The sequence below is a fragment of the Myotis daubentonii genome, chromosome 10 (genome assembly GCF_963259705.1).
Source record: "Myotis daubentonii chromosome 10, mMyoDau2.1, whole genome shotgun sequence".
NCBI classification, from domain to species: Eukaryota; Metazoa; Chordata; class Mammalia; order Chiroptera; family Vespertilionidae; genus Myotis; species Myotis daubentonii.
In genome coordinates, this window is record NC_081849.1 from 7094934 (window position 1) to 7117649 (window position 22716).

The 22716-nt window shown below is 60.3% G+C and overlaps 1 protein-coding gene and 1 long non-coding RNA gene across 10 annotated transcripts in view; both read right to left on the minus strand.

Moving 5' to 3' along the window:
• AGAP3 (ArfGAP with GTPase domain, ankyrin repeat and PH domain 3) overlaps positions 1-22716 on the minus strand; it is a 55220-nt gene that overhangs the window by 1520 nt on the left and 30984 nt on the right. For 2 of the 9 annotated variants that reach the window (XM_059711458.1, XM_059711454.1), the window contains exons 8-16: positions 21609-21767; positions 18207-18299; positions 13433-13537; positions 7762-7930; positions 4213-4332; positions 2696-2833; positions 848-1002; positions 676-766; positions 268-490 (exon numbers count right to left, since the gene is read on the minus strand). In XM_059711458.1, the coding sequence (XP_059567441.1) occupies positions 268-490; positions 676-766; positions 848-1002; positions 2696-2833; positions 4213-4332; positions 7762-7930; positions 13433-13537; positions 18207-18299; positions 21609-21767 (1253 nt within the window). Of the gene's footprint in view, positions 1-267; positions 491-675; positions 767-847; positions 1003-2695; positions 2834-4212; positions 4333-7761; positions 7931-13432; positions 13538-18206; positions 18300-19159; positions 19368-21608; positions 21768-22716 lie in introns of those variants that run through there. The other 7 variants (XM_059711459.1, XM_059711457.1, XM_059711462.1 and 4 more) reach the window with 5 other exon arrangements.
• LOC132242611 (uncharacterized) lies at positions 6649-7750 on the minus strand. Its single transcript, XR_009454681.1, has 2 exons — positions 7192-7750; positions 6649-7154 (listed from the first exon to the last, which is right to left on the minus strand). It is a non-coding gene; the product is annotated as an uncharacterized LOC132242611 (long non-coding RNA).

Consider the following 22716-nt stretch of genomic DNA (forward strand, 5'->3'; position numbering starts at 1 on the left):
AGTGCAGATAGGGCCCTGCGCATGCACCTCCTGCTGGCCCCCGGACCAGCTGATAACAACTCAGAAAGGGCCTCTTGTTGTGAGGCGCCTGAGTGACAGGGAGGGAGGAGGAGGGGAACCCCAAGGGGCCAACTGCCAAGCACAGCAACGGCCAGTTTTAACCCTTCTAGCACTGTCACAGGCTCTTGGCACCATCTCCCATCTTCCCCATACAGAACACTGATGTCCCCTCCCTTCTTGGCCAGTTTCAGGGTCCCATCCATTTACCTGCAGGCGTCAGGCCCTGGCTTTGCATAGCCATCCAGAGCCCCCTCCCAGACGCTATTGGCCAGGGCATTGCCCATGGCAGTCATGACAGCCAGCAGCTCAGGTGGCCAGTCATCGAGGTCAAGGGAACGGACCCGAGACAAGTGAGCCCCAAGATGTCGGTGGGTCCCTGAGCACTCGATACACATCAGGGCGCCCAGGTTCAGGCTGGCCCAGTCTGGATCTAGGCAAGGAGAAGCAGCACAGTGAAGCCCCAGCACAACCAGTCAGACAACCCAGAGTCCTCGTCCTCCCTGCCCTCCTCCCGGGCCTACTGAAAGCCTCTTGTCGTTTTCTCTGTGGAGCCCGTGGAGCTTTCTCTAAGCCGCCCCCAAGCCCAGCCCTGCTGACCCTGGCCCTGCCACTCACTGGGGGCGTCGCAGTCGATACAGAAGCTGTTGCCACGAACAGTGCGGACGGCCTGCACAGCCAGAGCTGTGTTCTGGTTCCCCAGTCGAGTCTGCACAGTGGGAGACAAGGGGTGGCTGGTCAATCGTGAGGCCACCTTTGGGTCCCACCCCACTCGGGCTTCCATGCCAACCTTGTCTTTGGCGCTGCGGCAGCCCTGCAGGCTGGCGAGGATCTGGGCCTGCACGCTCTGTACCCACAGCTCCCGCTCCTCTGCCGTCGAGGCCTCGAAGTGCCACGTCTGCCCAGTGAGGGACACCACCACAAATTCAAAGGACTCCTCCGCGTCTGTGGGGGATGGAACATTTACCACCATCATGGTAGGTGCCTTGGCAGGCACACCAGGCCACTGCCACAAGCCCACTCACCACCCTGCTTTCCTGGCACCCAGCCTCCAGGACCACGCTCTCCAGGGCAACTTGCAAGGCGGGAGGGAGGATACTTGCAAGAGTAGTGTGGAGCCTCAACCCTCCATTCCTAACCACCTGGAGAGCCTGAGTGAGAACAGATGGGGGTGCAAGGTTTCGGCATCACTGGCACTGCCAGCAGTGGGTCTGGAAATCAGGGTGCTTCCTGGAACAAGAAGAGCTGAGTATCTGGAGAAGGATGAGGTGGGGTGCTAGGAGGCAATGCTGGGAGAGGGTGGGGGTGGCTGGTGTGGGCATCCGTACATGTCAGCTGCAGCCACCTCATTTTGCAGCTCATTAAACCCAATATTCCTGACGGCGTCAGCATGGGGCTCCTGGGAACTGGGCCCCTCCCCCACTACCCTCCCATAGACAGGCAGGAAGGGCAAGTGGATGGGAGAGGAGAGGTTTTCTCCACAAACTAGGACGTGTGAGCAGACAGGGACCGAAGGACATCTGCGGTGACAGTACTGGAGGCTGGACTGTGAGTGACCCCAAGCAATGCGGTCCAGCTGTTCCAAGTTCTCCCTCAGAAGACAGCCACCTGAATCTCATTCCCAATGGTCACTGCCCCACGCGTGAACAGTTCCTAACAAGCAGTGTGAATGTATTGTGGGAGCTGGAGAGACAGCTCAGGTACCTGTTGGAGGCCCGAGGCTGAGCCCCTGGCAAAGCCTGAGCCACGTGTTCCATCCAGGGCAGCCTCTCACCTCAAGGACACTAACATCCCCTGGAAGTCATCCTGCAGGACTCCTGCTCTAAGGGCACCCTTAACAGAACTGCCTTCCTAGAAAAGAAAACTGGCACCTTTTCTGTCCCTACGTTCACAATTCCACCTCACCTTGCTCTTAACACAGCCTCTGAGTTACATCACCGCCATCAACTGGGGCTCAGTTCCCTGGGACAGGTGGACCATGTGCCACGAACACTAAGAATCACTATATCACAGGGTGGCTGGGAAAGGTAGCTCTTTCCCACAGAGGTGGTCTCCACCCACATACCCACACCCCTACCCTGACAACCAGAACAGAAATGACAAACTAGGTGTCAATGTCAGAGGGAGACTCCAACCACTGGTCAGAGGAATATTTTGAAGATACTTTAGGGAAAATCAGAGAAGTGGCGCGACGGTGAATAAAGGATTATGTGAGAGGGCCTATGGAAAAACAAGGAGCTGGAATCCCTTAGCCTACAGCTGACTGAGGAGAGGCTCAGCCCATCGGTACACATGTATTAAGCACCTATTATGTGCCCAGCACTCATTAAACTTAATGGGTGATACAAGAGACACAGAAAATAGGTCCTGCTTTTCCACAAGTCTTGGAAGAGCTATGGGGTAGCCGCCTGTGATCTTTTACCTTCTACAAGAATAAGAGAAGCAAGCTCACGTTTTCACAGAAAGGGTTAAGTCAGGCAGAAGAAAAGAGCTAAGACACCAGGTCTAGATTGCCAAAAGGTGTGGAACTACCTTTACTGAGGATTATTAAAAGTGCTTCACCTAATACTTTTAGGGTACTATCCCCAAGTCCCACTGCCCCCCTCTTGTGCCCGGTATCCCTCTGGGTCCCCCTAACCTTCGGCAGCACTGCTGGGGCCGTCTGGTCGGGGGGTCCCGGTGCTCTTTTTCCTCCGGTGCTTCTTCCGGTTGGAGTGGGGAGATGGGGGAGGCTCCAGCTTGGGGCTGGAACTGAGCACCTCAGCTGGGCCACTGGCTGGGGAGGGGAGAATTGGAGACGTGTGGGCAGAGGGGAGGGTGGGGGATGAGCATAAGCCCTGTCTAGTGCACCTCAGAGAGCCACCCTGAAGTGCAGCTGGGCCACCCTGGGAGAGCAGCCTGCCAGCCTCGGTGGAGGAGAAGGTAGGGAGAGGAGAGTGTAGGAAAGTCAGGCAGAACAGAATAAAGGCAGGCAGAAATGTTGGCTTCCGCAGCCTGGAGGGGTGGAAGGCGGCCTAGGGAACTCATAGGGAGCTAAAGCCCCAGCAGCTCCGCACCAAATTTATCCTCAATCACACTCCCTGCTCCTGACAATTAATAGCAGAATTAGAAACAATCAGGGAGCTGCCTAATTACTGTCAATTAGAGCGCGCTAATCAAGCTCCCATCTCCCATACCCCGCCCAGCGCTCACCACTAAATGTCAAACTTCATTAGAGGTAGACATGCTCCCTCCCTCCCTCCCTCCCTGCCTTCCAGACTCAACAGAGGGGCCCCACCCTTGGGGAAGGGGGCCCAGGAAGGGCCCTAGCTCCCCTTCTCAGGCCCTGCACGCTCACTCCCCCAGGGAGGTTGGACTTGATTCCTTGTGCTGTGAATACCCAGTGCCTGGGTCAGAGCTCAGGCTGGGAGCGGCACTTTCCTGGGTAGTTAATGTGTGGGGAGGAGGGGCAGCAGAGAGGCAAACCTGGACCCTGGGGTCTCCTCCCTTCTACACCCTCAGTAAAGGAGGGCAGAGCTGCACCCATTTTCCTTTTAGCCATAAGAACTGCTCCCAGAATCTGTGGCCAAAGGGTTAGGATACAGGTGAGAGTAAGGAGAGAGAAGGGCAGAGAGAGAGAGAGAGAGAATGTGTGTGCAGGGGAGGAAAAGTTGAAATGCAATATACAAAAATGGACAGAGGGAATAAAATGAAGAGCCAAGGAAAGAGGAGGGTGGGACAGGAGAAGGTGGTGGTTTTAGGCAGGGTGGGGCCTCAACCTATCTGGGGAGACAGCAGGGGTGTGGACACTGCCTTTCTGGACAACTCCCTGGATCCTGTCTGCAGGGACCCCCTCTCCTGCCTTGGACTCTCCTACTCAGCCCTGCTTCCCCGTCCCCCTGCAGGGAGGCTGATGAGCTGGCTGCGCAGGGGGCTGATGGGGATGCAGAGCTGCCACCAGTGCTGCCTGGGGACAGTGGCTGGGCTGCCAGAGAAGCTGCAGAGGCAGGGCTCTACCTGGGGGCAGGAAGCTCATGAGGAGGCCAGAGAAGGGTAAGAGCCCCTGTGACAGCCCCAAGGGCTCCACAGGGCCCCTCCCCTTGCCTGGGCGCCATCCAATCACAGCCACCCAGGCCCATGCTGCCTTCCTCTGTCCCTTCATGGGGTCCTGCATACCTGGGGGCAGGGCAGCAGCCTCACTCCACTGGTCGGCACTGGAAACGGAGCAGGAGCGCTGGTGCAGCCCCTCGGGACGGAGGCCAGCCCAGGCAGGACTGCTGGCCGAGTGGGGGGCGCCTGGAGAGGGGAAGGGTCAGACTAGGAGGAGAAGTCAGGGGAGGGGTGCACGTAGGCTTTCCCGGAAACAGGACTGTAGGCACAGCTTGAGAAATTCCAACAGGAAGCTGACCAGAAATTAAGGGGTCTTGGGCCCAGGTACAGGGCCAGGCTTATTGGAGAACCAGGGGCATCACACAGGCTCTCCGTGCCTTAGGAAGCAGCCAGTCTCAGACCTCACGCCCTTCCTCTCTCCATACACAAGAAGGGATACACATCTGTCCCCTCCCTGGGACCCAAAAGTGGGGGGGGAGTGGTATCGACACCCCCATCCCTGCAAAGCCCCTCATCCAGCCATTATCCCCAGCCTCCTCTCTCCTGGTCAGGGACCTGCACCCTACATTCTAGTCCACATATGCTATTTGCTTTGCCTCAGCTTTGCTGCCATTCTGATGAGAAATAAGTGTATCAAATTCAAGTAATTATGTCTAATTAGTATTAGTAATTATCCTGTTGGGCTGGGGAAAATTAATCTTTCGTTTCCCATCAGGGAAGAACGGCAGGGCCGAGGGGAACCGAAGGCTCCGGGAGTGCCAAGGCTGGGCAGGGAGAACCATGAGTGACCTCAGAATCCCCTGCCTTCTCCCTAGGCACTGAGTCACCGGTGGAGAGACCGTGGGAACAGTCACGGGACCTCCGAGCGCGTAACACTCCAAGGGCCTACACTGCCCTCTCACCTCAGTCCACGTAAGACAGGTTGGGGCACAGCCCAGAAGGCCATGGCCGTGGGAGGCCCAGGATGAATAGGCCACACCCAAGGTGTTTGCCCCAAAGCAGCAAGGACACGGCTGGGAGGGTGCTGCAGGTTAGTGAGGAAGCAGAGACGGGCCTGCAAGCTGGGAAAAGCTGGAGAGAGCAGGCAGCGAGCACACGGAGCGAGCACACGGGCTGAGTTTTTGGAAGCCTAGGGTGGGAAGCTCTGAGCGGAAGCCAGAAGGAAATGGACAGGCCAGACCTCCCCAATCCTCTGGGGACAGTATGACCCTGAAAGGTCGCCAAGTTCTGTGTTTCTATTGTATTCCAAGGCGGGACCAGGCACACAATAGGTGCTTCGAGACGTGAGGGCTGAGCCTGCAGCCAGTCTACCCTCTTCAGAATCCTGCCCCTTCCCGCTCCGGCTTCAGGTCTGCAAACAGCCTTTTCCATGGTCAGGAAACCTTCCCGGGGACAGACAGCTCAGTTCCTAACTTCTCAGACACCTTGCTCTCCCCTCTCCTGCTCCCATCCCCTCCTGGGTTCCAAATCTTATTTCTGCCTCCCCAGTCTCCAACCCAAAGATCACAGGCACACCTTCCTCCCCAAGCCCCCAACCCAAAACCCCAGGGAAGAAAAGTACTCTCCCTTTTCTTTGTTAATTCTCCCCTCATTACGCCTGCAATCCCACAATCAGTGTGCACTGTAATTGTCGAATTTGATGCTAATGATTAATGAATTAAACATGGAGCCATCAATTAGTCCTCGGAGGATAATTCTGCATAAAGCAGCGGATAATGTAATTACAGTAACAAAGATAATGAGATGTTAACATCGCCGGTGAGCGGGAGACATGTGTGAGTGTGCATGAGGTCGGTGTCAGCGTGCAGCGAGGGGACGCAGGCTTGGATAAATGCTGGTCCATATGTTCTGGGAGTGTCAGCGAGGGTCTGTGGGCGCTGGTAATGATGCGGGTGAGTGTGATGCATGCGTCTCCCTTCTCCAGGCGCCACTTCTGCTCCCCAGGTGAAGCTATCAGGGCCCAGGAATGTGACTGGGCAGAGGGTCTTATTGTTTCCCCTCCTTTGGGGGAACAGCCCAGCTTCTCTTGCTACCTGCTTCAAGGAAAGGTTCCCTTTTGGGGCACTTACACTTCCTGCTCCTCCAGTATGAGGTGGGAAACCCTGAGCCAGGCCAGAAACTGACACTCACTCTCCCCAAGCAGCTCTGGGAAAGCTCTTGGGGCCCTGGCTGACCTCCAGCCCCCTCCCCACAGGCCAGGGCTTTCCCAGCAGCCCTGACTCACTCTGGGCACAGCACTGGGGGCTGCCCGTGGCCTCCCATCTTTGCCATCGAGCGGAATCCTCCCCTGGTGCAGCCTCACAGGAGGCACCTGACCTGATGGCGGCTGTCTTTCTTGCCTTAGCGTCCTTCCTTCCCCGTCCACTGGGGCTCCCTCTGCACAACTCAGGGGCTTCTTTCTCAGCTCAGGATGGAAGACAAACACAGCTTTTCAACTCAGGAACACAGATTCAAACCCCAGCTCTATTGCTTACTGTGGGATTTTACAGACAAGTTACTTAACCTCATCCACAGAATGGGGATGATGATCTCAGCTGCAGAGTTGGAAACGGGGCCTGCACCTGGCTCACCTCACTTGGCGGATGTCAGTGCCCCGGCCTCTCCCAGTGCCTCCAGGCCGAGCACAAGCCCCAGGGCAGGTGCCCACTCAGGAGGCCGTCGTCCCGCCTGCCTTCCCTAGTCCCGACTTTCTCAGTGAGCGGCCCTATCAGCGTTTTGAATGGGGCAGTTTTTGGGGTCTGTCCCATCCATTCTAGGGACTAAGTACCCCAGCCCCCTGTCCACTGAATGTGACGAGCACCTAGGAGGGCAGGACAGCGTCTGAGCAGCTGTTTCCTGGCCAGGGGAAAACGAGACCCAATTATCTAGAACAACACCAAGACTTAGGTCGTGAGAGGAAGGGTCCAGAAGCCAAGCAGACCTGGGGCGAGGGGACTGGGCATGGGAGGGGGCGCCCCCCACAGAGCAGTGTGGCTTAGAGCCGAAGAGGCCTGGGGAGGAGCGCAGACCTTCACCGGAACCCGGTGTCCTCTGGACAGGGAAGACTGGCCAGGGAAGAGCTGCCTCCCTCAAGCTCAGGCCCCTCAGGCTCTATCTCTTCTTTCCAGACCGTTGGCCACACGGCAGAGTCCGCTGGGCCTCCAGCTTGTCTCTACACTCAGTCCGCTCTGAGCAAAGACCTCCCCTCTCACTGAAGACTGAGGACGACATCTGCCAGGTGGGCCCCAGGCAGCAGCTCTGTCCCCTCCCCACATGGCAGGCTGGGCTGAGATGCCGGCTGTACGTGCCCAAGGTCCTGCCGCACCATCACCTGCCTCGAAAGACAGTCCCAGGACCACTGAAGCCACCGGTCAGCATGCGGCTTCTGGCCCCATTCTGACCTCGATATCATCTGCGGGGCTGTCCATGGGCTGCGATCTCTAACTCCACAGGGATTTGGCAATGCCTCTGGCCAAGCTGCTCCAGTGCTGGTGGCAAGCATGTCTGGAGCTCACAGGCCTCCACTGAAGGCAAAGCCCCTAAACGCCTTCCCCAGGCACCGTTGCAGCACTCCCCACTCTTCCCGGAAAGGAAGCGATGCGCTCCACACGCCCCCCACCCCAGCAGCCACCTCACCTGTGCCCCCACCCAGCTGCGTGCTACTCCGATCCAGGGCCAGCCCGTTGGCCCGGGGGCTGGTGCCGGGGGCTGTGGCCGGCGTGGCTCGGGGCAGGCGCTTCCCTGGCACTTTCACTGTTGTCCGCAGCAGGTCGATCTCCTTGCCGTGGATGTTCTGCATGTAATCCTAGGGCCGCGGGGTAAGACAGAGGTTCGTTAGGACAGGCCATTCTCCGGCAGCTCTCGCTCTGGCACTGACCCCTCAACCCCGCCGCCTGGGGTGGCGGAGGGAGGGAAAGCTGGTTTAAAGAGCAGGACTGTGAATCCCACAGAATGCCCCCAAATCTGGATGACACCTACGGCTACAGGCTGACCACACGCTGCGCGGGGGACTCGGCCAGGAGGGGGCAGAGTCAGCGGAGAGAAGGTCTGGGGCCAGGAGCTGGGGCTCAGGCCTCCTATAGGGAAGATGCTAAGGGGGCCAAGTGCTGGACCAAGATGGGATTAGGGAGAGGGCCCGTGTGGTCAAGAGGAGCTGACAGGCTCCACGGGGTGCAGACAACTGGGTTCCCAGGCTCTGGGGGCTGGTCAGCAAGCACCCAGTCCTGCTTTCAGAAGCTCCTCACCACGTGAGGCATGGAGAACCTTTACAGCCTAGCAGTCCCCAGTCCTCAGAACAGCACCTGACAATAAATATTTGTTGAACAGTTAAAGGGAACCCTTTCCTTCTTTTTGCTGTTCTCAGGAATTAATAATAACACCATTATCATCACCACATCCTCTTCCCATTCAGGGGCCAGGTAGTCACTGTCCTGTAGATGTGTATCTGTATTACACACGTTACCGCATGTAATCTTCACACCACCCACTCTACAGATGAAGAAACTGAGGCTCACAAAGGTTAATCTGCCCCAACGTCGCACAGCAGAAGGCTGTTCTGCTTCCCAAGGCTGTGCACTGAAGGTGACTTCCTTCCACGCTTCCTTCCAGTCAGAGGGACCCCGAGTGGGAGCTGCTTGGTGCTTTGACCCCACCATCACTGCCACTGCCCCCTCGGCCAGGACGCCCCCCGGGGGAGTGGCCACAGGGGCTGCAGAGCACAGTGCTGCCCTGGGTCTCAGCGGGGCCCAGCTTTCCCCTCTGCTCTGGTCTCTCCTTCCAGACTGCAGACTCCTGTCTCCCCCGACACCCCTCCCCGGGGTGTCCCTGAGAGCAGAAGCCAGGTGCACAGAATCCCACTGATTAGACTTGGAATCAACTCCTCTTCCCTCAGGAGCACCTCTGGGACATTTTGCATCCAGAGAGCGTCCCTGAGCAGCACAGCGCCATCTCAGACGCAGCCTTCACAGGCCCAGCCCTATCTGTACCCACGTTGGGGCATCAGACTTCTTGGTACCCTGGCATTCCCTCCTACCGTCTCACTTTTTAGCTTCCGGGAAGAGCGACAGTCCCCTCTGCTTAAAAAAGCAGAAGTGTTGCCTCTGGGAAGCAGGGCTGCCATCATTCTGGGAATGACCGAGAGGACATCAGTGGAAAGGGGTCACCTGGCCCCAAGCAGCCAAGAGAATGTGGAAGGGACCAGTTAGGAAGAGGAGCGAGAACAAGGAAACAGCACCAGCCCAGCCTCCCCCGCACACCTGTCATTGGGCTGGACGGCACTGCAGGATGGGAAGACCATGGGGAGGCCTGGCCAGGCCTGTGGTCACCTTTTATTTTCCAAGCGGCTCTGAGAACCCTCAGAGGCAGAGGGCCGTTCGGAAGGACCGAGGGGCGTGGCCAGCCAGGGGAGGCGCAGCTTCCAGAGTGTGTGTCCAAGGAGGGGCTCCCTCCCTGCAGCTCTGGGCTGTGCCCAGGGCCTCCCGCCACCACCTGGTCCTGTCCGAGGGACGGGGTGCCCGGTCTCAGGCACATGCTGCTCTCAGAACCACTGACCGATGTCACTGCGACAGTGAGCAGTCTCCGCCCACGGGAACAGCCTTTGACACGCGGGCCCCGACTCTGCCCCGAGCACTGAGCCTCAGTGGCTGGGAAGGAAACACACCCAGGCGCCCCTCTGCCCACTCTCTCTGTCCCTTCTCCAGCCGACGCAGCCACCACGGCCCACTTGTCCCGCTTCAGCCCAGCATCCACGTGTGACTTCACTGTCTCGGCCCTCCCTACGCCAAGCCCCAGCATCCCACGGACTGGGCTTCTGCATATACTGATCCTGAGTCCCTGCACATGCTCATCCTGGGTCCCTGCATTCAACCACATCGTGGATAGGCTGCTCCAGACAACTGTCAACAGCTGGCGGGGCCGGAGCACAGCTGCAGTCCTCGCTTGGGGAGGGGCTGGGCTGCTCTAGTTCACAAGCAGGCCACAGCCACTGCAACAGTTTCCAGGCCCCATGACAGCCCTGGGAGGCCGGGCTGGGACAGGAGAAGCTGACCCTGAGCCAACAAGAGCTGCACGGAGGGACTCTGTTCGAGGCCAAGGAGCCAGACCCTGACAGGAGGGGAAAGGGCTCGCCCGGGCGGCATCTCTGACCTCGCAGACGAGGCTCCGCTCTGTGCCCGGTGCCAGGCTAGCTTCCAGGGCCGCACCCCCGGGAGAGGGAGCCCAGCCCGAGGAGAGTGGCAAGAGCAGCAGCGGGGACGGAGCGTCAGGGCGAGCAGCAGCGTTTCCCTCCGTCAGCAGAACGGGGAGCGCTGTGGTGGCGGCGGCGGCGGCTGCTCAGGAGAGCGGTCACCACGGCTGCCTTTATTACCCACCATCAAACAGCAATTTCTTCCCCAGCCTCCTCACTAATTACCCAGCCAGCGTTCTCATCTCGTTTTATTACTGGAATTAACAACGAGTTCAGAGCGTGGAAAGCTATTAAGATGTGTGATTAAGCCACATTCAATTAGTTTCTACAAACAATTTAATTGATGTTGCAGATAGAATTAACAGAAGGTGATTGTGTGAATGGCTCCGCTGGATGCAAAATGGGGGAGGCTGTGGCGGCTCTCGGGCCAGGCGAGGATCGGGCGCGAGGTCCGAGGCTTGCCCACCAGCCCTTCCTCTGCACGCCCATCCGGCACAGCCAGCCCATCTAGCCCACTGGCCTCCGTGGGCAGGTGAGTGTCCAGCACGGCTGCCCTGGGGTTTCAGGTAAGAGCCGCGCCGGAGGGCAGCCGGCTGGGCCAAGGGTGATGGTGAGCAGGGCTGGAGTTCCCAGGGCCCTTCCCCTGCACGGCGCTCTCGCAGGGCAGCTCACAGGGAGGCAGGGTGCCTGCTCACTGCTGGCAGCTCGGAAAAGATGGAAAAGGGGAGATGGAGGCAGGTAAACCAGCAACACGAATCTAGTGACAATCAAGGAAGGAGGTCAAGAGGAGGGGCGGCCCAAGCAGCCTGTGCTAGCAGCAAGCTCCGGCCCCGCTCATGGAACCGCGCCGGCCTGCCACCATTACTGTGCTCTGGTCTGATTCGTTCCTCTGAGTGAGACGGGCAGCACCTGCGGGGCACGCCGCCACCGTCTGCACGTGCCAGTTCCTCCTGGCGTCCCGTGTGGGGGAAGGACGTGCACTCTGACCCCAGAGCCAAAGCCCAGGCTCTCCAAGAGCTGTCCATCCTACGGAGTCCGGCGGCCGGGAGAGCAGAGCGGCCCTAGGCTCACGTGGCAAAAAGCGAGGACAAGCCTGGGAGCTCCGGCGACCCTGCCCCAGCCCTGACGCCCTAAGCCACGCACAGTGCAGCGAGCATGGCGCTGGACAGGGCTCCGAGGGGCTGGCAGCCTGGCCAGCCTCCTTGTGTGACAGTACGTCTGGGCCACACGTACCCTGACGCTCACTTTCCGGGACTTTCTCCGCTGGCCCTGAGGGAGGTGCTCTTGGCACGTGCAAAAGAACCTGGGGCGTGCGTAGAGTCCAAGTCACATGTCCACGTCTTAGCTCAGCCACTGGCTGGGTGACTTTGATGATCCAACAAAGCCCGCTGAGCCTTGGCATAAAAGCAGCACTCCCTTGGGCCTTCACCCGCCCTCCCCAAACCCAAGCCCAAACCCAAACCCAAACCCAAACCCAAACCCAAACCCAAACCCAAACCCAAACCCAAACCCAAACCCAAACCGAAACCGAAACCCAAACCCAAACCCAAACCCAAACCCAAACCCAAACCCAAGCCCAAACCCAAACCCAAACCCAAACCCAAGCCCAAGCCCAAACCCAAACCCAAACCCAAACCCAAACCCAAACCCAAACCCAAACCCAAACCCAAGCCCAAGCCAAACACAGCACCGCTCCCAACCGCTCCTCTGTGTTTCAAGACCCCTCCTCCACCCTCCCCTCACGCTGGGTTTCTTCCTCCACATTCTGAGGCCCGGGGACAAGCACAGGGGACAGAACACAGCACCCGGCTAAGGCAGCACAAAGCAGAAGGAACAGGTAAGAGCAAAGCTGCCTTGGGTAGAGGAAGCTAAGAGGCGCCGCTGTGGGCTCAGCGCAGGCCTGGGCACGGGCACGGGCACGGCAGCCCCTGGGCTCCTCCTAGTTAGAGACTGCACCCGAAGCTGCCCCTGGACTTTCTGAGAGCCCTGTGCCTCGGGGTCAGTGCCTTTCCTGGTAACCCTGCTGCCTCTCACGGTGCCACCAACTCAGCAGCGGGACCGGGGCTGAGTGTGAGCAGGAGAGGAGGCCAGAGTGGGAGAGAGGCAGCGCTGGGGAGCCTTCGTGCTAAACACCCAAGGTCACCCGAGTGTGGCCCCTCCTCCAATCGCCAGGTATCCCAGCACCAGCTCCCAACCTGTGGAATCAGGGAGACCAGGAGCGAACAGTCCAACTAGTGCTGTCCTCTGGGACAAGAGGAGATCAAACAGGGGCCACCCTGGGCTCTGGCCGCCCTGGGAAGGGACTGCCTGCTGGTTCCCCCGAGCCAGGCCTCCTCCACGTGCTCTCAGCTGTCTGGGTGGTGCTCCCAGGACCCGTTACCACCAGCACCTCTGGGCTGGGCCTCCCTGATGCCTTGTGCAGAATCAAAGGCAGGCGAGGGACCCTCTGAGGCAGGCCCTGGGCCTCTGGGCCGGGGGTGGGGCTGGCCCACGTGCTGTGCTTGAGGGGCTGCACAGGAGAACTCATTAGCCCCACAGTGGGGAGGTGACAGAGATGGATTCTGGTGACAGCTGTGTGCTGGAGCCACGCAGTGAGGGGAGGGGGAAGAAGGAAGGGTGGGGGAGCCATGATCTACAATCATGGCAAGCCCCGGCCACAGGCCACACACCCTCCAGACCCCACTCTCCTCCTCCCAGGACCTGTCCAAGTCCCAACGCCATTCTCGTAGCCCCGGTTTCACTGCCCTCTAGCTCCAGCATCCCAGGCCCAGGGCGCCCCCCTGGTGTGGCTCCCTAAAGACACCTGGCTGGCAACATGGGCACCCCCAACTTTAGCAATTCTGTGTAAATGGGCCAAATCAGCTCTTCCAACAACTAGAATGTCAGCTATAAAACCTGACTGCCCACACCAGCCTGGCCTGGCTGACCATCCCAGAGGAGTTTTCTCCAACAGGCTCAGCCACCACTCAGAGCTTCAGTGTAAGCGTTCGGCCTGGGCCTGGGTCTTGGGGTCTGTGCAGTTCCCAAGCCACCAGAGCGAAGTCCTTCAACTCAAGCAAGAACCCACGCGAACTCACTCAGGTCCCAGAGTCAGCACCGTCCCTCTGCCCGCCCCGGACTCACGTGCAGGCTGGGGTGGTAGGTGAGCAGCCCGTTGTCACAGAGCGTCACGTACTTCTTCTTCCACTCCTTGTTCAGGGACTTGCCGCTGCGCTTCAGCAGGATGCCCTGAGGACAGAGGCTGGGTCGGGGACGGCGCCAGCCCCCAGGGCCACCACGCCAGGGGGTGTCCTCCTTCCCTGCCCCCGGCCTGGGCCCTCCAAGGGCACAGAGACCTCAGAGAGGCCTCGGCCTTCTACCCTGTGGGGCCCCAGATTAGGACAGAAAATCCCCTAACCATCCCCAGAATGCCCAACTCCCCCCAGGTAGGCAGCAAGGACCCCCGCATGGAGCCCAGCAGCCCGACTTCCCGTGGAAGCAGGTAAGACACTCGGAGCATGGAGGTCACGTGAGCATGAGGTTGGACAGAGCTCATGAGAGCAAGGACTGCTGTGTGTTCTGTTCCCTGATACACTCAGATTGGGACAATGCCTGGGACACAGCAGACACCCAGGAAACATCTGGTGGACGGGTCAGGGAGAAACCAGACAGGACTGGCGGAAAGTGGGAAGAGGAAACGAGACCATACTCGGGGGCAGCCTTTGCTGCCTTCCTCTAATGACAAGCCCTGGGAACGCCCTCCCCGCCTCTGGCTCTCCCTCTGAAATGACAACCTGTGAGTGAAGACAGGAGCTGGGGTGGGGACAGGCCAAGGACAGCTAGGAATGTATACAGGTGGCAGATTCCAGGACCACATGGCCCCTGGGGGCCACCTCCTCCCAACCTCAGGAGAGCTGAGCAGAGGCCACGGTCTCTGCCGGTGCCTGGACAAAACGACAGGGTTCAGCCACCCAGAGCCACAAACCAGGGGCCACAAGTCCGATCGGCAATGGCTGGGAGACCAGGGACGCACCCCGAGTCCATCTCAACGGGGGCCCAAGGGGGGAGGGGCAGAGAGACAGACACTGTACAACAGTGGCTCTCCACCATGGCTGCACATTAGAATCACCTGGGAATCTTTTTAAAATCCTGATTTCTGGGCCTCATCCTCCGGACATTCTGTTTCTTTGTTACTAATGTTGTGGCCTCACCCCATAACAAATATAACAAAGAAACGGAATTTCCGGAGGATGAGGCCCAGAAATCAGGATTTTAAAAAGATTCCCAGGTGATTCTAATGTGCAGCCAAGGTTGAGAACCACTGTTCTAGAGAGAAAAGGTGGGATTAAGAGGTTCAGGTGTGACGATTTCACTTACATGTGGAATCTAACAAGAAAATAAACTAACAGAAAACCATAGATACAGACAACAAATTAATGGTCACCAGGTGAGAGGAGGTTAGGGGAGGGGAAAAGTGAAGGGATATATACAAATAGCCACAGGGATGGAAAGTACAACACAGGGAATACAGGCCACAATCCTGTAAGAACTGCGTGTGTCCGGAAGATACTAGAAATATCATCTTCGCAGGGTACACGTCTAACCGCTGTGCTATACACCTGGAAATTACATAATATTGACTTTCAGCTGTAATTGAAATTTTTAAAAAAATATATTTGTATTGATTTCAGAGAGGAAGGGAGAGGGAGGGAGAGAGAGAGAGAGAAAAAAAACATCACTGATGAAAGAGAATCATGGATCGGCTGCCTCCAGCACACCTCCTAGTGGGGATAGAGCCTGCGACCCAGGCATGTGCCCTTGATCGGAGTCAAACCTGGGACCCTTCAGTCCGCAGGCCAATGCTCAAACCACTGAGCAAAACTGGCCAGGACTGAATTTTTTTTTAGAAAAGAGGAACTCAGGTGTGAGAAAGCAGGGGGTCTCTCCAGCATCGGCTGTGGCCCTGAGGCCCGAGGTGGGGGGAACCCAGGCTCCATTCCACCTCCCCTCTGAATTCCGGGGAATACAACACTAGGTTCGGAGCAAGGAGATCAGCAAACAGGTCGTTTGGGATTTCCTGCTTGATCGCTCCCTGAGTAGGGATGGGGTGGAGGTAAGGGCCCTCCACTCCAGTCTCCCACTTCTCAGTAGACATTTCACATCCTTGCTCCCCCTCCTCCCTCCTCCTCCTCCTGCTGCCCCCACCTGCGACTGGAGGCGGAGGACACATCCTGGTCCAAGTCAGCCTCACGGACAGTGTGGTCACAGGCGCTGCTGCCGACACGTGTTAACGGACCTTCACACCACCCAGGGGTGGCAGGAACGTCTGGCCTGTGACGGAGCCTTGCTGACCTGCTTCCGGGGGGCATCCATCCCCTCACAGGCCAGGAGAGGGTGCCTGGCCCCGTCTCCTGACTGAGTCCCCCCCTCATCTTGCTCCCGCTCAGGGAGGCTCCCTGGCAAATCATCTCACTACCCTGCACCCCAGCCTCCCTTGGGGGGGGGTCCCCAGTAACCTCTGTTCTCTAATCCTTAGAACCCGAGCCCTGCCCTCCTCTAGGGCAGCGGTGGCCCACCTTTCGGGCCTCACGGACCACCACTGGCGACCAGAGCTCTAGCGTCCAGCCCGGCTCCTGTCAAGGAAAAGGGAACCGGCCTCTTCTCCCTCTTCTGCCACCAACTAGCCCTTCACAGCCTCGGCCTGTCCCCCTACAGCCGGGAGCGTGGACTCACATATGGCAGCCCTCCCTCCTCGGAGCGGAGACCAGGAGTCGCTGGGAGGGGAACCCTTTCCTACCCAAACCCTGGCCTCTTCGCCTGGTCTCCCCAGAGGGCGAGGGCGGCGGCGGCAATGAGATGGCTCCTCAGCCTGAGCCTGGAGGGGCGTGGGAGGAGCGCCGGCTCCCGGAGAAGCCAGCGCAGCCGACGTGGCGCCCACGCCCGCCAGCGCCGGTGCCTGTGGGCGGGCAGGACCCGCGGAGAAGCTGGGCCAGCGGGGCCCGCCCGCCACCCGCGCCCGTTCTCGGGGCGCCGCGCTCCGAGGAGGGAGAAGGAGCTCCAGGGGTTCCGCTCCCTCCCCGGCTGCGCACGGCGGAGCAGGAAGCAATCTGGGGCGGATGGGAGCGGCGCCGGGCGACAGCCCCCAGAGGACCCGTTCCGCCGCCACCTCCCTCCCAGCTCCGCCAGCCGGCTTAATTGCGGAGTCCGGATTGATTGGGAATGCAAATGGCAACTGAAATGCAATCTCCACTCCCAGCAGGAGCAGGGGGGAGGGAAGGAGCGGGCGGGAGGGTGGCCCTGGGCAGGGGGCGGGGAGCGGGAGGAATGGCCCCGGCTGGGCGAAGCCTCCACCCCAACCGCAGGCGCTCCCCCAAACGCCCTGGGAGATCGCTGTCTGAGGTGCCCGCTGCCTCCAGCAGGCACTGGGGCCCGGGCCAGGCCTGTGCTGGGCTCCTTCCCGCAGTGTCGGTCCTGGGGGCGGAGGTTTATGGGCCTGTAACAGCCAGTGACCGAGCTGACTGCCTGGCCCAGCCCAGAGGCCCAGGTGCTGGCCACAGGGCTCCACCCCCACCCACAGCCCCTGCATCCCTGGCCCTCCTCCCCAGACTGAAGGCCGTGGGCTACCATTCCTCACCGCAAGGGCCCAGGGCCGCCCGCACCATGTCTTAAAGGTCTGTGTGCACACATCCCAGGCGGGGACAGTCCTGGGATCACAGTCACGGCGCCCAGAAGAGCCCCCCAAGGAGGCGCTCGGTTTGCAGAGCCCCAGTGGCAGTCACTGGGTTTGTGGGGACCTACAGGAGACTGGCGGCTGCCTGTCCTCTCAGCCTTCTCACCTGGCCTCCCTGCATGCAGACCCAACTGGAGTGCAGTGACATCTCAGGGGAGAAACGGGACCTGTGGTGTCCCCATCCTGTCCTCTGGGACCCTGACCCACACCCTGGGCTCTCCATTCTAAATGGACCTTCCCACGAATTCTTGTCACTCTGCCCAAGGACCCCAGAAGCTCCAGCCTAGAGGGCCAGACCTGACCACAGGGCCCTGGCCAAGCTGAGCTCTGCTGCTCTGTGGTCAAAACCTGACAACACAGCCCCTGTAGACACGACCTCTCTAACCACCAGCTCCCAAGAAGGTCTTTGCCTCGCCCAGCTCCTGTGAGTACAGCAAACTGACCACCAGGCCACAGTCCCCATCCTCGTGGGCACCTCAGCGCACAGGCTCCTGCCCAAGCCCCAGAGGGACACCTCCTGGCTCTACCCTTGTCCAGCCAGCAGTTCTAGAGCCCTGTCCAGTACACCACCATCTCTGCACAAAGACACCCCGTCACTCAAGTTTTCCCAGCACAGGGACCCACACAGGAGGTCAGGGAGCCCTGCCAGGCGGACTCAGAAAGGAGCTGGGGACAGACCTCAACTAAGTTTATTCCTTACAAATGAACAGCGGCTCCTCTGGGTAAGGCTTTGCCATGGAACCTGGAGGACCTACAGCTCTCAGTCCGCCCTTCGGGGCACGCTCAGGCTACTCTTGGAGTCCTCTTCCTTTTCCGGGCCAGAGCGCCCAGACCAAGCCCTCTGGCAGACAGCAGCTCGCCCCCTCCAGGTGACCCAACTCCAGAACCACCAGCAGGAGAGCAACTGAAGGCGGCTCTCTGCTGCCCCCTGGTGGTGGTGAGAGGGGACAGGCAAAGCCTGGAGAGCAGGCTGCTCCAGCCACAGGCTCAGGTCTGCAGTAACGGACGCAGACCCTCTGGCTACCCTCCCCACCAGAGGTGAGCCCTTCTTAGTAGAACCTCAGGCCTGACAGGAGGGGCCCGCCTCTCGCACCATCTCCCGTCACAGAGGCCTAGAGAAGGACCATCCTCTAGCATTTCCCGGGCCTTGCCTCAGCTCCGCAGGCTTCAGGGAAAGGGGGTGCTGACCTGTTTAATGGGGATGGCCCGGCCACTCCCGATACTGTCCACCTTGCACTCGGCGGCCTTTTTCTCCCGGTCCAGGTCGGCACCCTTCCGAGACTGGAAGAGAAAAGAGGAGGAATGTTAAAGGGGCCCAGGGTCAGCGGGGACAGCTGCCCACCTGGAAACCCCAGCCCGCCGCCCGCCCTCCCTCGGCCTGGACAGGCCCTAGCAGGGGCAGGGCGGGGCGGCGGGACGGGGAAGGAACTGAGACCACGAGTATTCCAACGGGTTTATTCTTACACAGGGCACCATACAGAGCAGCACAGGTCACTGAGCCGGGCCCGCCCCTTACAAAAGAGCAAGGACACGAGATACCAAGGGCGTGAGAGGCGCACAGCCCGGGGGCTGGGGGGTAAGAGAAGGGAGGGGTGAGGAGAGGTGGACGGTGGGACTGAGGAATGGCCGGGAGCACAGGGCACGACAATCGGGGAGAGCAAAGTCCAGAAGTGAGCGGGCAGTGGCCCGTCTGCGGCACAGATACCACACGGCATGTTGCGCCGAGCTCATCGGCGTGGCCCAAGGGGCACAGTGGATGGAGAGAGAGAGGAGAGAGGCCGTAAGAGGCCCTGCGCCCCTGCCAGGCTCCTGGGGCAGAGCCGCCCCAATGCGGATCCTAGGAAACGGGAGGCCAAGAGGGGGAAAGGCAAGCGCGCGGCGGTGCTGGCGTCCAGAGCAGAGCAGGAACGCAGAAGTCCATGCAGGAAGGAGCAGAGGAGGGGAGGGGCAGGAAAGCTCCCCCAGGAGCAGCTGGGCCGTGGGCGCTTGGACACCCCGCCCCTCTGGGCCACGTTGCCGGGCAGGCGTGGGGCCGAGCTCCCTTCTTGTCCATGCAGCGAGCCTGGCGCAGCGTCCAGCCGGGCCTGGTCCCCGGCAGCCCCCAGCCTCGGGCTCCAGCTTCCTAGCCTTCCCTGGGGGTGGGGGTTAGTTACAAAGGTTCCTGTGGGTCTCTGGAGTGGGGAGCACGGCGGCCGCTTCTCATCTGAGAGCAGTCCCAGGGCCCGGCCCGCCTCCGGCCCCGCACAGGGGAGAATGTCCAGAGGTGCTGTGTCACCACCTGGTCTTCTAATTTGGAAGGAGTTGGAAAGGCCTTTTTGTTGATGAAAAGTTGGAAACAGTGGCACATATCTGCAAATATCGAAAGAATAAAGATTTTGGCAAGTTATACTCAAGCCCCGCGTAAGTTGGTCAGCACTGGTGAGGGCAGAGACCCAGGTGCCTGGGGAGAGATGGCAGCGGGATGACAAGGAAGAGGAGGCGGAGCAGGAGGAGGCGGAGGAGGCGGCAGGGCAGCCGGCAGTCCATCTCAGCCAGCGGGGAATGGTCAGGCCCATGTCCCCCTGTTCGCCCAGGCTGCCAGGAGCCAAGAGCACAGGTAGGGGGCAAAGTGATAGCAGCACAGGGGAGCACAGCAGAGGAGCAGGGAGAGCCGGGCCCAAGGCCACCGCCCGCAGCTCCAGCAGTGCCTGCTCCGGGCCTCCACTGGGTGCCACAGCCTCTGCCCCTTTGGCCCGGGGAGAAGGAAGGTGGGTGGGATCGCTGCCACTGGAGGGCGGGGAGGGAGGGGGGAAGGGTGCAGCCTGCCCCAGCTAGACTGGTGAGCCGAGAGGTCCCCAACCACCAGAGGGTCCCCGGGAGCCCAGAAGGGCACACCCCCATGGCAGGAACCAGGGCAAGAGTGTCAACAAAACGAGTACATGGAGTCATGGGGGAGACTGGAGAGCTCAACAGCCATGTCCAGTGGGCGGGTCACAAGGGCACCAGCTCGAGCAGGCGTTGCTCTGCCAGGGAGATGTTGAGGAGAGGGGGTGGCCCCAACAGCAAGGATGAGGGGGGAGGTCTCGAGATGAACCCTTAGAGATGGGGGACATGTCTTGAGGCAGCCTCGGGAACAATGGCACAAGTGAGGTCACCATGGAAACAATGCGAGGGGAAGTAAGGTTGCCACCATGAAGATGGAGAGAATGGAAGGGCCGCGGGAGGGTGGCAGGCGGAGGCAGCACAGTGGCAGCGGGCGGCAGAGGGGCACGGGGCAGGCAGCACGAAGGCCGTGGCGAGGAGGCCAGGAGCATGGCAAGGACGGAGAAGGAGGGCGTGCCCAAATGTGCAGGACTAGCAGCAAAGGAAGGTGGAAGGTTAAGAATGGTGCTGAGGGAGCAGGTGACGGAGGCAGATGTGCAGAGGGCACGGACGGCGGTCACACAGGCACCCACAGGCTCTACAGTGGTAGCAGCAGCAGCAGCAGGTGGCACAAGCAGGCAGCCCACGGCCCTGTGAGTCTCAATGGGCCTGAACAGAAATAAGAAGCTTCGAGTCTAGGCAGGGTCAAGGCCGGGAAGTGCAAGGCATGGCGGCAGCTGTCAGCAGAAAGAGGGTGGGTCAGCATGGACAGGGCGGGAGTGCGTGGCAGGCACAGGGGACGCAGGCAGGCAGACCGGGCAGAAGTGTGCTGGGCGGGGCAGGGCGAGAATGAATGGGCAAGGCCTGGGAGCACTGGCTCTGCTGGACTGGTTCCCGAGAGCCCGGCTGGGGCCTGGCCTGGCGGGCAGACACAGGCCGGGCGGAGAGCCCAGCCCTGACGCTCAGAAAGAGGCGCATGGAGTGACGCAGAAGGACAGGGCGGTCTCCTGAGAATCCACGCGGCAGCTCACCCACCTGTGTCTGACCCAAGATCCTGGAATGGTCCAGCCAAGTCCCAGCTGGAGGGTGAGCATTTGGGGGTGGACTATGTGCCAGATGCTAGATCCTGGGCATGACAGACAGCAGGCTCAGGATACCTAAGAGCTTAGGGGCTGGGCCCCAAGCGGCAGGAGGCACATGGGGCCCTGGGTATGAGGTCTGCGGGGAAGGGGAGAACCGACCTGTGAGGTTGAAGGCAGGGTGGTGGGGCACAGGCTGGAGACCTAGGAAAGATGGCTAAGGCTTTGCTAGACCAACCGCAGCGGCGGTAGGAAGCGTGGGGTGATGAATGGGAAAGATCAGAATGTGGACAGGAGGCCTGGGCCCTGGTTCAAGCTCTGCCGCTAGCTCTCTGCGTAGCCTTGGTGCACAACTTCGAAATCTAGGGTGTTGGGGCAGTGAGAGCAGATGCCTCCACAGATCCCTCAAGCTGGCCAAGAAGCCCTCAGGTGGCCGGGAGGGGAGGTGTGTGCGGCAGGGCAGGTGGCTCCGTGTGGATGTGCTGAGGGCAGCCCATGTGGGCTGAGAGAGAGCCTGGAAGAGTCTGGGTGTGGACCAGGGCGCCGGTTAGAGCCTACTGAGCTGTGTGTCTGTGTGGATGGAGGCTGCAGGTGGCTCCCCTCCTAGGTGGGCGCTGCCTGCTGGGTGGAGGCGGCTGGGCAGGCGGGAGGGGCGGGCACGGGCACATACCGTGAAGATGTTGGAACGCCGCTTGGACTGCTTGCGGATGGGTGTGGGGGTGGAGGAGGCAGCGATGGTCTCGATGCGCAGCTCCCGCTGGCTGATGCTGGGGGTGGAGGGGACTGAGGACGAGTAGTCGCTGAATGCGCTGCTGCCGCCATTCGTGGCCTAAGGACAGAGAGGGCTGCTGAGGGCGTGGCGGCTCTGGGGTGGGTGCCGGGGCAGGCGGCAGGCAGGAGCCCTGCAGGATGGGGAGCCTGGCCTGGGGCTCATGGGAGCAGCAGAGGGGCCACTAGACAGAACCGACGAGAAAGGCAGCATGGCCTGGAGGCCACCGCATGGGGCTGCCCACCGTGCCCCCCAGGGAGCTAATGAGAGGCAGTGGCTAGCAAGTCGGAATTGGCAGCTGAGGCTGGAAGTGAACTGCCGAGTCGGCTCACAGGAGGGTGTGACACAAGGTAGCAGGTCACCCTGGATGTGACATATGTCAAGGATGCAGGAGGTCGGGGCAGGGGAGGACGAGGTTTGCTTGTAAGAAGTGTGTGTGACGGGGGAAGGGACACGGGAGAGCTGAGGCCGAGCACACGACAGAACTCGGACCACTGTCAGAGGAGGTGGCGGGAAGGGACAGGGCTGGGAAAAGGAGGAAAGACAAAAAAGATGACAAGAGGGGAGCAGAAAGTGCATGCCAGTGTCTACTCCAGGACTCAGAACACACACAGTCCAGGGCCCTGGTGGCCCCTCGACCCTCACCTGCACAAGGAGCAAAGGAGCTGCGCCCCCTCACCCATCAGAGCCTCCCTGGCAGGGCCCCGTGCAGACTGAGGGGGAGTGCTCAGAGCTGGTGCAGGAAGCCTACAGCTATGTCCCTGCTGTTCTGCTCCATGAGGGACGCTCACAGGGAGAGCCTGGCTGCCTTCTAAAATGCTAAAGGGAGGCATCTCGGAAAAAGCAACCAGGCTGCCAACAGGAAGCCGGTGGCCGGTGGGCCCTGGGCAGAATTAAAGCAGCATCTGCCCGCTGGACCAGTCCATGAGGCACCTGTGACGGCCCAGCGCTCTGCAGAGCAGGGACAGTGGGAAACGCACTTCCGGAAGGAAGCTCTGGCCCATGTGCC